This window comes from Scyliorhinus canicula, chromosome 6, assembly GCF_902713615.1.
Source record: "Scyliorhinus canicula chromosome 6, sScyCan1.1, whole genome shotgun sequence".
Classification (NCBI taxonomy): domain Eukaryota; kingdom Metazoa; phylum Chordata; class Chondrichthyes; order Carcharhiniformes; family Scyliorhinidae; genus Scyliorhinus; species Scyliorhinus canicula.
This window is the reverse complement of record NC_052151.1, coordinates 10,433,973-10,447,393: the sequence shown is the minus strand read 5'-3', so window position 1 is coordinate 10,447,393 and position 13,421 is coordinate 10,433,973. Positions and strand designations below refer to the sequence as shown.

Genomic DNA, 13,421 nt, shown 5'->3' with positions numbered 1-13,421 from the left:
TAGCCTCGGATATTTAACTCCCAGTCGTGACCATCCTTTAACCATGTTTCAGTAATGGCCACTAAATCATAGTCATTTACGATGATTTGTGCCATCAACTCATTTACTTTATTCCGAATACTACGAGCATTCAGGTAAAGTACACTTATGTTGGTTTTTTTACCTCTGTTTTGAATCTTAACATCTCCAGTTTTATTCCTTTTGTTATTACTGGGCCTATTCACTGAGCTCCCCTCAGTCACTGTACCTTGTACTGTCGCCCTTTTAGATTTTTGACTATGTCTTCTCTGCCTTGCAATTTTTCCCTTACTTCCTTTTGCTTCTGTCCCTGTTTTACTACCTTCCAGCTTCCTGCATTGGTTCCCATCCCCCTGCCACATTAGTTTAAACCCTCCCCAACAGCTCTAGAAAACACCCCCCCCCTAGGACATCGGTTCCAGTCCTGCCCAGGTGCAGACCGTCCGGTTTGTACTGGTCCCACCTCCCCCAGAACCGGTCCCAATGCCCCAGGAATTTGAATCCCTCCCTCTTGCACCATCTGTCGAGCCATGCATTCATCCTATCTATCCTGACATTCCTACTCTGACTAGCTCGTGACACTGGTAGCAATCCTGAGATTACTACCTTTGAGGTCCTACTTTTTAGTTTAACTCCTAACTCCCTGAATTCCGCTTGTAGGACCTCATCCCGTTTTTTTACCTATATCGTTGGTGCCTCTGTGCACCACGACAGCTGGCTGTTCACTCTCCCCAACCCCCCCCCCCCCCCCCCCCCCCCCCAGAATGTCCTGCAGCCTCTCCGAGACATCCTTGACCCTTGCACCAGGGAGGCAACATACCATCCTGGAGTCTCGATTACGTCCACAGAACCGCCTGTCTATTCCCCTTACGATCGAGTCCCCTATCACTATAGCCCTGCCATTTTTCTTCCTGCCCTGCTGTGCAGCAGAGCCAGCCACGGTGCCATGAACCTGGCTGCTGCTGCCTTCCCCTGGTGAGCCATCTCCCTCAACAGTATTCAAAGCGGTATATCTGTTTTGCAGGGAGATGACCGCAGGGGACACCTGCACTGCCTTCCTACTCTTGCTCTTTCTTTTGGTCACCCATTTTCTATCTCCCTCAGTAACGTTCACCTGCGGTGTGACCAACTCGCTAAACGTGCTATCCACGACCTCCTCAGCATCGTGGATGCTCCAAAGTGAGTCCATCCGCAGCTCCAGAGCCGTCAAGCGGTCTAACAAGAGCTGCAACTGAACACACTTCTTGCACGTGAAGGAGCCAGGGACAGTGGACGTGTCCCTGAGCTCCCACATCGCACACGAGGAGCATGACACGGGTCTGGGATCTCCTGCCATGTTTTAAACCCTTGGTAAACTTAAACAACTAGAATTTCAAAATAAAAATAAATAAATTAGACAATGAAAAGTAAAAGAGAGACTACTTACCAATCACTTACCAGGGTTAAAAAGCACCTCCTCACACTCTGCACCGAATTACCTCACTGCACCAAATTACCAAGTTTCAATCCCCACTCTGGATGAGTCTCACTCCGGATGTGTCTCCTGGAAAAGTGCTAGTGCCCCCCCACCAACTGTCCACGAGCAGGGCCGTGGAACAGCTTAGGAAGGCGAGGGGAGTGGTGTACGAGCATGGGGAAAAGGCTAGCAGACTGTTAGCGCAGCAACTCCGGAGGAGGGGGGCGGCCAGGGAAATAGGTAGAGTGAGGGACGAGGGGGGGCGCAAAGTGGAGGAACCGGCAGAATTGAACAGGGTATTCCGGGACTTCTATCGTAAGCTGTATACTTCGGAGCCGCCGGAAGAACCGGAGGTTTCTGGACGGGTTAACATTCCCAACAGTTGGTGGGGGGCGAGTGGAAGAGCTGGGGGCCCCGATTAGAGTAGAGGAGGTATTGGGGGGCCTTAAGGCTATGCAGTCGGGGAAGTCCCCGGGGCCGGATGGATACCCAGTAGAGTTTTATAGGAAGTTCTCTGAGCTGGTGGGCCTGGTCTTGGCGAGGGTTTTCAATGAGGCAAGGGACAGAGGGACCCTGCCGCCGACAATGTCACAAGCCACCATATCTCTGATATTGAAGCGGGGTAAAGACCCGGAGGCGTGCGGGTCCTACAGGCCAATCTCCCTGATTAATGTAGACGCCAAGCTCCTGGCAAAGGTACTGGCGGGTAGAATGGAGGACTGTGTACCGGAGGTGATTGGGGAGGATCAAACTGGGTTCGTGAATGGTAGGCAGCTGGCGGCCAACCTGAGGAGATTACTCAATGTGATAATGATGCCCCCGGCGGGTAGGGAGGTGGAGGTAGTGGTGGCAATGGACGCCGAGAAGGCCTTTGACCGGGTGGAGTGGGACTATCTATGGGAGGTGCTTGGACGGTTTGGGTTCGGGGAGGGATTGGTGGATTGGATCAAATTATTATATCAGGCCCCGAGGGCCAGCGTCAGGACCAACAGAGAAGTGTCGGAGTACTTTAGGTTGTGCCGAGGGACCAGACAGGGCTGCCCGCTGTCCCCGCTGCTGTTTGCGCTGGCCATAGAGCCGCTGGCGATGGCGCTGAGAGCCGCAGAGGGTTGGAAGGGGATGGTGAGGGGCGGGGTTGAACACAGGGTTTCTCTATATGCAGACGACCTGCTCCTGTACGTGTCGGACCCAGTGGCCGGGATGGGAACTATACTGGGAATGCTGAGGAAGTTCGGCCAGTTCTCAGGATACAAATTAAATACGGTCAAGAGTGAAATGTTTGTGGTCCAGGCAAGGGGCCAGGAGAACAGATTGAGAGGGCTACCGTTTAGGCTGGTTGAGGAAAATTTCCGGTATTTGCGAATCCAGGTGGCACGAGACTGGGGCAGGCTGCATAAGTCAAATTTGGCCAGGGTGGTGGAGCAAATGAAGGGAGAGTTTCGGAGATGGGATGCACTCCCGCTGTCGCTGGCAGGGAGGGTGCAGACTGTAAAGATGACAATCCTCCCTCGACTTTTGTTTATTTTTCAGTGCCTCCCGATCTTTATCCCACAGTCCTTCTTCAAAAGAGTTAACGGGCTGATCATGAGCTTTGTCTGGGTGGGAAAATCCCCGCGGGTGAAGAAGGCGATGTTGGAGAGGAACCGCAGCGAGGGAGGGCTGGCTTTGCCGAGTCTGATCAATTATTACTGGGCGGCCAACATCGCTATGATAAGGAAGTGGATGGTGGGTACGGGGTCTATTTGGGAGCGGGTGGAGGCAGCTTCGTGCAGCGGCTCCAGCTTGGAAGCCCTGGTCACGGCTCCTCTACCGCTGCCGCCGGCCAAGTACACCACCAGCCCGGTAGTGGTGGCGACCCTGCGGATATGGGGCCAGTGGAGGAGGCATGTGGGGAGATGGGGGCATCTGTCTGGGTGCCAATCTGCGACAACCATCGGTTTGCCCCCGGCAGTATGGATGGGGGATTCCGAGTATGGCGGCGAGCGGGGGCGGGAAGGGTGGGTGATATGTTCCTGGAAGGGAGCTTCGCGAGTTTGAGGAGCTTGGAGGAGAAATTTGGGTTGGTAAGGGGAAATGATTTTAGATACCTAGATACCTATAGTTGCGGGACTTTGTTCGTGGACAGGTCCCATCTTTCCCACGCCTCCCGCCAATGGGGATCCTCGACAGAATAGTCTCTGGAGTGAAGAAGGGGAGGGCAGAGTCTCGGGTACATATAAGGTGCTCATGAGGGAGGAAGGGTCCCAGACAGAGGAACTGAAACTTAAATGGGAGGAGGAGCTAGGCGGGGAAATGGAGGATGGGCTGTGGGCAGAGGCCCTGAGTAGGGTAAATTCGACCGCGACATGCGCCAGGCTCGGGCTGATCCAATTTAAGGTCGTTTTCCGGGCCCATATGACGGTGGCTCGGATGAGCAAATTTTTCGGGATCGAGGACAACTGCGCTAGGTGCGCGGGAGGACCAGCGAACCATGTTCACATGTTTTGGGCATGCCCTAAGCTGAGGGGGTACTGGGAGGGATTTGCGGGGGTCATGTCCCAGGTGCTAAAAACAAGGGTGGTGATGAGTCCAGGGGTGGCTTTTTTTGGGGTTTCGGAAGACCCGGGCGTCCGGGGGGAGAAAGAGGCCGATGTTTTGGCTTTTGCTTCCCTGATAGCCCGGCGACGAATATTATTGGCGTGGAGGGACTCAAAGCCCCCGAAGACTGAGTGGTGGCTTGCGGACATGTCGAGTTTCCTGGGGATGGAAAAAATTAAGTTCGCCTTGAGGGGATCTGTGCAGGGGTTCACCCGGAGGTGGCAACCATTTATTGACTTCTTTGTGGGAGAGTGAGCGTCAGCAGGGTGGAGGGGGGGGAGGGGGGGTAGAGTAGAGTCGGAGGGAAAATATGGCGGGTAGTACCGGTGGGAGGGGAGCGGGCTTGTGCAATATGTTACGGTGGAAGTATTGAAAGTACGTGGATGTTTGCACATTTTTGCCTTTTTTTGCTTTCTTTCTGATGATGTCTGTAACTGTTTATAAAGCCAAAAACTACCTCAATAAAATTGTTTATTAAAAAAAAAGAAACAGAGTTTTTGGTTTATGGGATTTTGTTTTTGAATTGGAACAGTTAAGGGAGAATTCATTAAGTGTTATACATAGATTACTGTCGCTGTGGGGTGTCTTTATGTTTGTAATTGATAAAAGTTCTTGCTGTGTGTTTATATAAATGTTAACTAAGTTCTTAGAATGAAGTTTATTTTGATTAAAGTGTCTGGGAAGACTGTTGAATCACACCGGAAGGGTAAGCTCTTGAGCTCACCGTAGCTAAATTCAACATAAGAAGTTACAGGTCAGGTGAACTCTACGATACACTTTAGAGTTTTAAAAAATCTGGCCCATAACACTACAGAGTGATTATTGCGGTGGGGAGCTGATGCAGACAATAGGGTGCGGCCATGATCATAGAATCATAGAATTTACAGTGCAGAAGGAGGCCATTCGGCTATTGAGTCTGCACCGGACTTTGGAAAGAGTACTCTACCTAAGCCCACACCTCCATCCTGTCCCCACACCTCCACCCTATTCCCGTAACTCCATCTAAGGGCAATTTTGCACAGCAAATCCACGTAACCTGCACATCTTTGGACTGTGAGAGGAAACCAGAGCACCCGGAGGAAACCCATATAGGCACGAGAACGAGCAGACTCTGCACAGATAATGACCAAAGCCAGAAATCGAACCTGGGATCTTGGAGCTGTGAAGCAACAGTGATAACCACTGTGCTACCATGCCTTCCTTGATGTTCAGACAGGGATGTTAGCAACACTCCAGCAGGCCCATAGTCGATTGCAGGAGTCCCAGAGGCGACGGACACAGGACATGTCGCTGGCAACTGCAGTGGAGAGCCTGGTGCTTAATGCAGTGTCTAAGGTGTGGCTCAGTGAGTGGCGGCCATGGCTGAGCACCTTGACAGCATCCCCCAGCCACTGGGGAACGTGTCCCAGTCCCAGGTGGACCTTGATGAGGTGCTTCAGAGCATATCCCAATTACTGCGGAGCATCGCCAAGGATGTCAACACCACAGTGCAGACATAATAATAATCTTTATTGTCACAAGTAGGCTTACATTAACACTGCAATGAAGTTACTCTGAAAATCCCCGAGTTGCCACATTCCGGCACCTGTTCGGGTACACTGAGGGAGAATTCAGAATGTCAAAATTATCTAAAAGCACGTCTTTCGGAACTTGTGGGAGGAAACCGGAGCACCCGGAGGAAATCCACGCAGTCACAGGACGAACATGCAGACTCCGCACAAACATTGACCCAAGCCGAGAATCGAACCTCGGACCTTCTAGCAACATCTGATCCAGGGACTCCGCATCCTGATACAGGCACTCAGCATCTGACTGGGACCTAGCTGGATTCTGGGATCGAGCAGACCTCCGACTGCTGTCTCACCTGGGCGTTCTTGCCTCCATCAGATTTTAAAAAAAAATCATTTCAAGGATGTGGGCGTCGCTGGTTAGGCCAGCATTTATTGCCCATCCCTCGGTGCCCTTCAGAAGGGCTGCCTTCTTGAACAGCTACAATCCTTGAGGTGGAGGTACAGCCACTGTGCTGTTATGGAGGAAGTTCCAGGACTTCGAGCCAGAGACAGGCTTTATATTTCCAATCAGCATGGTGAGTGACTTGAGTGGAACCTCTAGGTGGTGGGGTTCCCAGGTATCTGCTGCGCTTGTCCTTCTAGACGGTAGTGGCCGTGCGTTTGGAAGGTGCTGTCGAAGGAACCGTGCTGAGTTACTGCAGTGCATCATGGGTGCACAGGGCTGCCACTGTTCGTCAGTGGCGGAGGGTTTGAATGTTTGTGGAAGGGGCAGCAATCAAGCGGGCTGCTTTGTCCTGGATGGTTTCGAGTTCCTTGAGTGTTGTTGGAGCTGCACTCATCCAGGCAAGTGGAGAGTATTCCATTACACCCTTGACTTGTGCCTTGCAGATGGTGCACAGGCTTTGGGGGTCATGAAGTGAGTTACTCGCTGTAGGATTCCAAGCCTTTGACCTACCCTGGTAGCTACAGTATTAATGTGGCTAGTCCTGTTCAGTTTCTGATCAATGGTAATCCCTAGGATGTTGATCGTGGGGGATTCAGCAATGGTAATACCATTGAGAGTCATGGGGCCTTGCTTAGGTCCTCTCTTGTAAGAGATGGTCATTGCCTGGCATTTATGTGGCGCGAATGTAACTTGCCATTTGTCAGCCCAAATGGATATTGGATATTGTCCAAGTCTTGCTGCATTTGGACATAGACTGCTTCATTGTCTGAGGAATCATGAATAATGGAAGGCAGGTCATTGATGAAGCAGCTGAAGGTGGTTGGGCCCAGGACACTACCCTGAGAAGTTCCTGTAGTGATGTCCTGGAGCTGAGATGATTGACTTCCATGTGCCAGGAATGACTCCGACCAACGGAGAGTTTCCCCCCTGATTCCCATGGACTCCAGTTTTGCTGTGGCTCCTTTCTGCCATACTTGGTGGAATAAAGACTGTCAAGGACAGTCACTCTCGCCTCACCTCTGGCAGTCAGCTCTTTTTTCATGTTTGAACCAAGGCTGTAATGAGGTCGGGGGCTGAATGAGCCTGGCAGAATCCAAACTAAGCATCCATGAGTGTCGTATTGCAAGTAAGTACCGCTTGATAGGCACTGTTAATGACTCCTTCCATCACTTTGCCGAAGATGGAGAGTAGACTGATAGGGTGGGAATTGACTTGTGTACAGAATAATTTTCCACATTGCTGGGTAGATGCCAGTGTTAAAGCTTTACTGGAACAGCTTGGCTAGGGCTGTGAATCATCCACTGTGTGGTGTTCACCAGAATGTCCCCCAGAAGCCTGACCACTACTGTCGCTCACCAACGTGTGTGTCTCAGCGTTGATGCAGGGTGGGGATGACAGCTGTACCTTGGAGCTCCACTCTGAGGTATTCTCATGGGAGGTGGATGGGTGAGGTGAGAATCACCCCAGGATTTGCCAGCACCGTCGGATGGAGATCCTGTGGGAAAAGTGACATTCGATTTGTGAGAGGGAATGATCATTCTGTATTGCATTAACAACTCACGCGTGACAGATTATCTGGGTGGGGGCCGATGGATTCTCACCTCTGTGCCGTACAGCAACGTCTATTTCAATGATAGATCTGTCTTCAGTCATCCCCGCGATCTCCAGTGTCCGTTCCTTATAGGGGTGACATGGGTGGACCGCGGCACGGTATGTTGCTAGGGGAAGGGTGCCAACCCACCCAGGCGGCCTGGTGGAGGTTGTTGATCTTCTTACGGCACTGGGTGCGGGTCCTGCTGGTGACGATACTCAAGCTGACAGTCGCTGTCATTTATTCCCAGGCGGCACTGTTTGTCCTGGGGCTAATCCTCTGAAACCCGAGGGGGAACAGGGCATCCCATCTGATCTTTACCGCGCTTAACAATCTGGCCAGGTCAGCATCCCCGAATCGTGGGCTCCTCGGTGACATGGCTGTGAGCAGTGTGGGATTTGCTCTGCAGGATCAGTTTAAGTGCTGCTTTCCCTTGTTAGCAGAAACTGGCGGGCACAGGCCCAGCAAATCAGCTGGTGGGACCATCAATTGTGGCGTGAAGCCTCGATAAGTGGTCCAATTAACATTTGATACCAGTGACGGCATTGCCTGGCCAAACGTCGGGAATCACGCGGCAGTTCATGTTCGCTACCACACTTAGAAACCCTTCCATTAAATCACGCCAAGTCTGGGTTTGACTGGGGTAAAACCTCCCCAGACCCCAAAAAAGCGACTAAGTGTGGTTAAATAGCGGTGGGGAACTCGCTGACAGAGTCGGGAGAAACTCTCCGTAAATGCCACCACAAATGACACGAGAAACTTTTCTGTTAGATCATCCATATGTAGGGATATTTAGGGAGGCATTCTCTCATTTTGAGATCATGTGTAGGGCGAGTGACTCCAGCACCTTTCCCGCTGGCCAGAATGGCAGGATCCCGCACTAGGTTCTGCACTTGACATGAAATGAAAATGAAAATCACTTATTGTCACAAGTAGGCTTCAAATGAAGTTACTATGAAAAGCCCCTAGTCGCCACATTCCGGCGCCTGTTCCGGGAGGCTGGTACGGGAATTGAACCATGCTGCTGGCCTGCTTTGGTCTGCTTTAAAAGCCAGCTATTTAGCCCTGTGCTAAACCAGCCCCCTGATTATGCACTTCATTGATTATGCACAGGCAATATGTTCATCCGTCGGTAACTATTGAGTTTGAAGGTACTGGCGCCACATTTAAATGCCAGTCCAGCACGATTGAACTGACATGCCATTAATCCACATTGGGAGACTGGCAACAGGATTTTATGATGGCAGTTTTCTGACCTTTTGGCTCTTTTTAGATTCTCTGCTCCCGCTCGCCACCAAACCCACCAAGGTGGGATTGGACAATTCCACCTTTAGAATTTTGATCAGAGTTTTCAAGATATTAAAGGGAAAAGGTGAGTTGACTGATTGAAACTATTCTCCTGGCTATCGAGCCTGGGGTGACGGGACATAGTCTAAAAATTAAAGCTAACATTTAAGAGTGAAATTAGGAAACATTTAACATGCAAATTGTGGTAAAAGTTTGGAACTCACTTCTGCAGATGGCAATTAATGCCAGGCTACTCATTTGAAAACTGAGATTGATAGACCTTTGTTAGCCAAAAATGTTGAAGGATATAGGGAGGTGGTGATGTGGTGGTATTGTCACTGGAGAAGTAATCCAGAGACCCAGGGTCTGGGAACCTGGGTTCAAATCTCACCATGGCAGATGGTGAAATTTGAATTCAATAAAAAAAATCTTGAATGAAACTGTTGCCCATTGCAGATTGTTGTAAAAACCCATTTGGCTCACTAACGTCTTTCAGCGTAGGAAATCTGCCGTCCTTACTCGGTCTGGCCTACATGTGACTCCAGACCCACACAGTGATGAGTTGACTCCGAACTGCCCTCCATTGAAATGGTCTAGCGAGCCACTCAGTTCAAGGGCAATTAGGGATGGACAACAAATGCTGACCCCAAGCAGCGACGTCCACATCCCAAGTACGAATTTTAAAAAACTGGAGTTAGGCCATAGGTCAGCCATGACGTCATTGAATGGAGGAACAGGTTGAGGACTGAATGGCTTACTCCTGTCTCCATTGCCATCTGTATACTAAAATATCCAATTGCCATACATGCCAATATTCATGAAACCATATGGATTATACACTTGCAAAATGGTTCCAAATTAAATCAATTATGATGTCTCCATCACCAAGAAGAATAAGAAAAGCAGTCACTTGGAATGTACCACAGGGGGAGGTAGTGATATTGTCACTGGACTAGTAATCCAGAGACCCAGAGTATTCTGGGGTCCCAGGTTCAAATCCGGCTACTGCAGATGGTGAAATTTGAATTCAATAAAAATCTGCAATTAAAAGTCTAATGACGACCATGAAACCATTATCAATTGTCGTAAAAACCCATCCGGTTCACGAATGTCCTTAAGGGATAGTAGTCTGCCGTCCTTACCTGGTCTGGCCCACATGTGACTCCAGACCCACAGCAATGTGGTTGACTCTTAACTGTCCCTCAAGGCCAATTAGGGACAGGCACGTACAATAAACAAATAAAAAGAAAATATGCAAGTTTCTCTCCAAGTCATAAACTGTCCTATATTGGAACTGTAATATCACTGTTACTGGGTCAAAATCTCCACGTTGCTGTACGTAGGTGCACCTATGCCACACACACTGTTGCATTTCAAGAGGCAGATCAACACCACCTGCTCAAAGCTCATCAAGGCTGGAGAGTAAGTGTTGTCCGTGCAAGTGACTCTCATATCCCGTGACTGATAATTACGTGAATTTGTTCTCCTTCCCTGGAAATGACAGCCAACATGCGATCGTATTCCTTTGGATGGAAAGCCACTTTGTTTACATTGTCGAATATTCCCGCTAAGTGGGCCTGCATATAGAAAATTGGAAAAAAATGTAAAAACACTTTGATGAAATAAAGCTCAATCACATTCAATTCAGTCACAATTACAGTGTTTAATCATATTGGGTTCACATGGCACTGTGCTGAAACCCAGTGAAAATGAAAAGTTGAGTGTTCACAGAATCTCACAACTAAGCCAAATAAATACACAGGTCAGAATGTGGACATTAAACATTTTTGTGGAGGTTCTCCTGAACATCCAGTGCAAGCAGCCCCAGTTTGTCAAGACTTTTCTTAAGACAATTGCTTCCCATCCCTGACATCACCAGAGTGTTTGTATGCTGTTTGCATTTTGCAATATAAACCTGAACTATTTGGCAGGAAAAGGACAACAATTTCCCACCCATTTTACACACTACGTGATGTTAGCTTCCACAATGAAATGCATTAAAATCACGTCCTAAGAGTTTGAAAGCATTGCATCACAACTTTCTGTATGATTTGTTTGGTTGATTGCACCCAAGGAATGTGATGGACAGTGCATTCAGCTACCTTGCTGTAGTATCAGGTGGTTCAGAGACAAACTACTTCCAGAGGGTGGCAGTTTCAAGAAAGCTTTGGTGCTTTTTCGGAACTTGTTGCAGAACTTTGTCTCTCTTTTGCATTAGGTGATAGATGTCACCTTCAGAAACGATATGGTGCATTTAAGGGTGAAAATGACCCCAGGTTCCCTGAGATGCTTATTGATGGAATTCCCTTCAGCTAGATATCACATAGAGGCAATACTTCCTTTTCTTTTAATTTTTCAGGCAGTACTTGGGAAAACAGATTGGGGAATGAGTCAGAATTAGGTTTGCCTGATTCTTGTCCAACTTTGTGCTAACGTATTGTTGGTAGATTAAAAGGGACAGTAACAACATGATGACAATTGCAAGAAGGCTCTCTGTCATGTGGAGACAAAGCCTGCCTGTGGTGTAATGGTCATGGCAATGGGTCAGGACGTCCAAGGCCTGAGCGGCAGTGTGTAGGCGGTGGCTGATGCATAGGGTAGGGCAGCCATGTCACAGGTAGACATATCCCAGGGCCACGTGGATATTATTGCAGCGCTCCAGAGAATGGCCCAGTCTCAACAGGCCAGGGCTGCAGGTGTCGAGTGCATTGGCCTAGCGCTGGCTGACCTTAGACTCTCACAGAGGGACATGGCACAGTCACTGCTCATGTATTTGCTTTGTTTGCTTTCTTTGGCCCCTTGTTCCGCACTGTAACCAATCACTGTTTTGCCGATGTACCATTTGTCAATGTTCCCTGTTGATTATTCTTGTGTCTACTATATACGTACTGTGTATGTTCCCTCGGCTGCAGAAAAATACTTTTCACTGTACTTCGGTACATGTGACAATATATCAAATCAAATCAAATCACTGAGTGACGTGGCACAGTCCCAGAGGGAGGTGGTACTGTCCCGGAGGGAGGTGGCAAAGTCCCTGTTCTCCATGGCCTCGAGCAAGGAGACCCTGGTCAAGATGAGAGCAGGCCTCCAGGACTGGTAGCGGCATGTGATGGCGGAGCCCCCGGAGCTCCGACCATGCCCCATACCAAGGACTGGCCCGGGAGCCATTGGGCACCCTGGGGAGAGAGGGGTGATGGGGCCAATGCCCCACTGACACTAATAAACACCTGTTCTCTGAAGTTCTGATCTACCTTGGTCCTCTATCCGAAGTGTGTGAGGGATGGGCTGGGTTGGTGCAGAGGGTGTGCCAGGTTGCGAGGTGGTGGGGATGGGGGCAGGCAGGGGTGCGGTGGGAGGTGGTGATGTGGGATGGGGATGTGGGAAGACGGCATGTCTAGACTAGAAGGGCTTGAGGTTAATAATGAGGAGGTGTTATCGATTCTGGAAAGTGTGAAAATAGATAAATCCCCTGGGCCAGATGGGATTTATCCTAGGATTCTCTGGGAAGCTAGGGAGGAGATTGCTGAGCCTTTGGCTTTGATCTTTAAATCATCTTTGTCTACAGGAATAGTGCCAGAAGACTGGAGGATAGCAAATGTTGTCCCCTTGTTCAAGAAGGGGAGTAGAGATAATCCCGGTAACTATAGACCAGTGAGCCTTACTTCTGTTGTGGGAAAAGTCTAGGAAAGGTTTATAAGAGATAGGATGTATAATCATCTGGAAAGGAATAATTTGATTAGAGATAGTCAACATGGTTTTGTGAAGGGTAGGTCGTGCCTCACAAACCTCATTGAGTTCTTCGAGAAGGTGACCAAACAGGTGGATGAGGGTAAAGCGGTTGATGTGGTGTATATGGATTTCAGTAAAGCGTTTGATAAGGTTCCCCACGGTAGGCTATTGCAGAAAATACGGAAGCATGGGATTCAGGGTGATTTAGCAGTTTGGATCAGAAATTGGCTAGCTGATAGAAGACAAAGGGTGGTGATTGATGGGAAATGTTCTGACTGGTGTCCAGTTACTAGTGGTGTACCACAAGGATCTGTTTTGGGGCCGCTGCTGTTTGTCATTTTTATAAATTACCTGGAGGAGGGCGTAGAAGGATGGGTGAGTAAATTTGCAGATGACACTAAAGTCGGTGAAGTTGTGGACAGTGCAGAAGGATGTTACAAGTTACAGAGGGACATAGATAAGCTGCAGAGCTGGGCTGACAGGTGGCAAATGGAGTTTAATGCAGAAAAGTGTGAGGTGATTCATTTTGGAAGGAATAACAGGAAGACAGTGTGCTGGGAAAATGGTAAGATTCTTGGTAGTGTGGACGATCAGAGATCTCGGTGACCATGTCCATAGATCCCTAAAAGTTGCCACCCAGGTTGAGAGGGTTGTTAAGAAGGGGTACGGTGTGTTAGCTTTTATTGGTAGAGGAATTGAGTTTCGGAGCCATGAGGTCATGTTGCAGTTGTACAAAACTCTGGTGTGGCGGCATTTGGAGTATTGCGTGCAGTTCTGGTCGCCACATTGTAGGAAGGATGTGGAAGC

General features: G+C 49.2%; 1 protein-coding gene across 6 annotated transcripts in view; it reads right to left on the bottom strand.

Moving 5' to 3' along the window:
* Positions 1 to 13,421, bottom strand: part of LOC119966976 (dynein heavy chain 8, axonemal-like) — a 1,648,910-nt gene that overhangs the window by 657,116 nt on the left and 978,373 nt on the right. For all 6 annotated transcript variants that reach the window (XM_038798944.1, XM_038798946.1, XM_038798947.1 and 3 more), the window contains one exon: positions 10,358 to 10,462. In XM_038798944.1, coding sequence (XP_038654872.1) covers positions 10,358 to 10,462 — 105 coding nt within the window. The remainder of the gene's footprint in view (positions 1 to 10,357; positions 10,463 to 13,421) is intronic.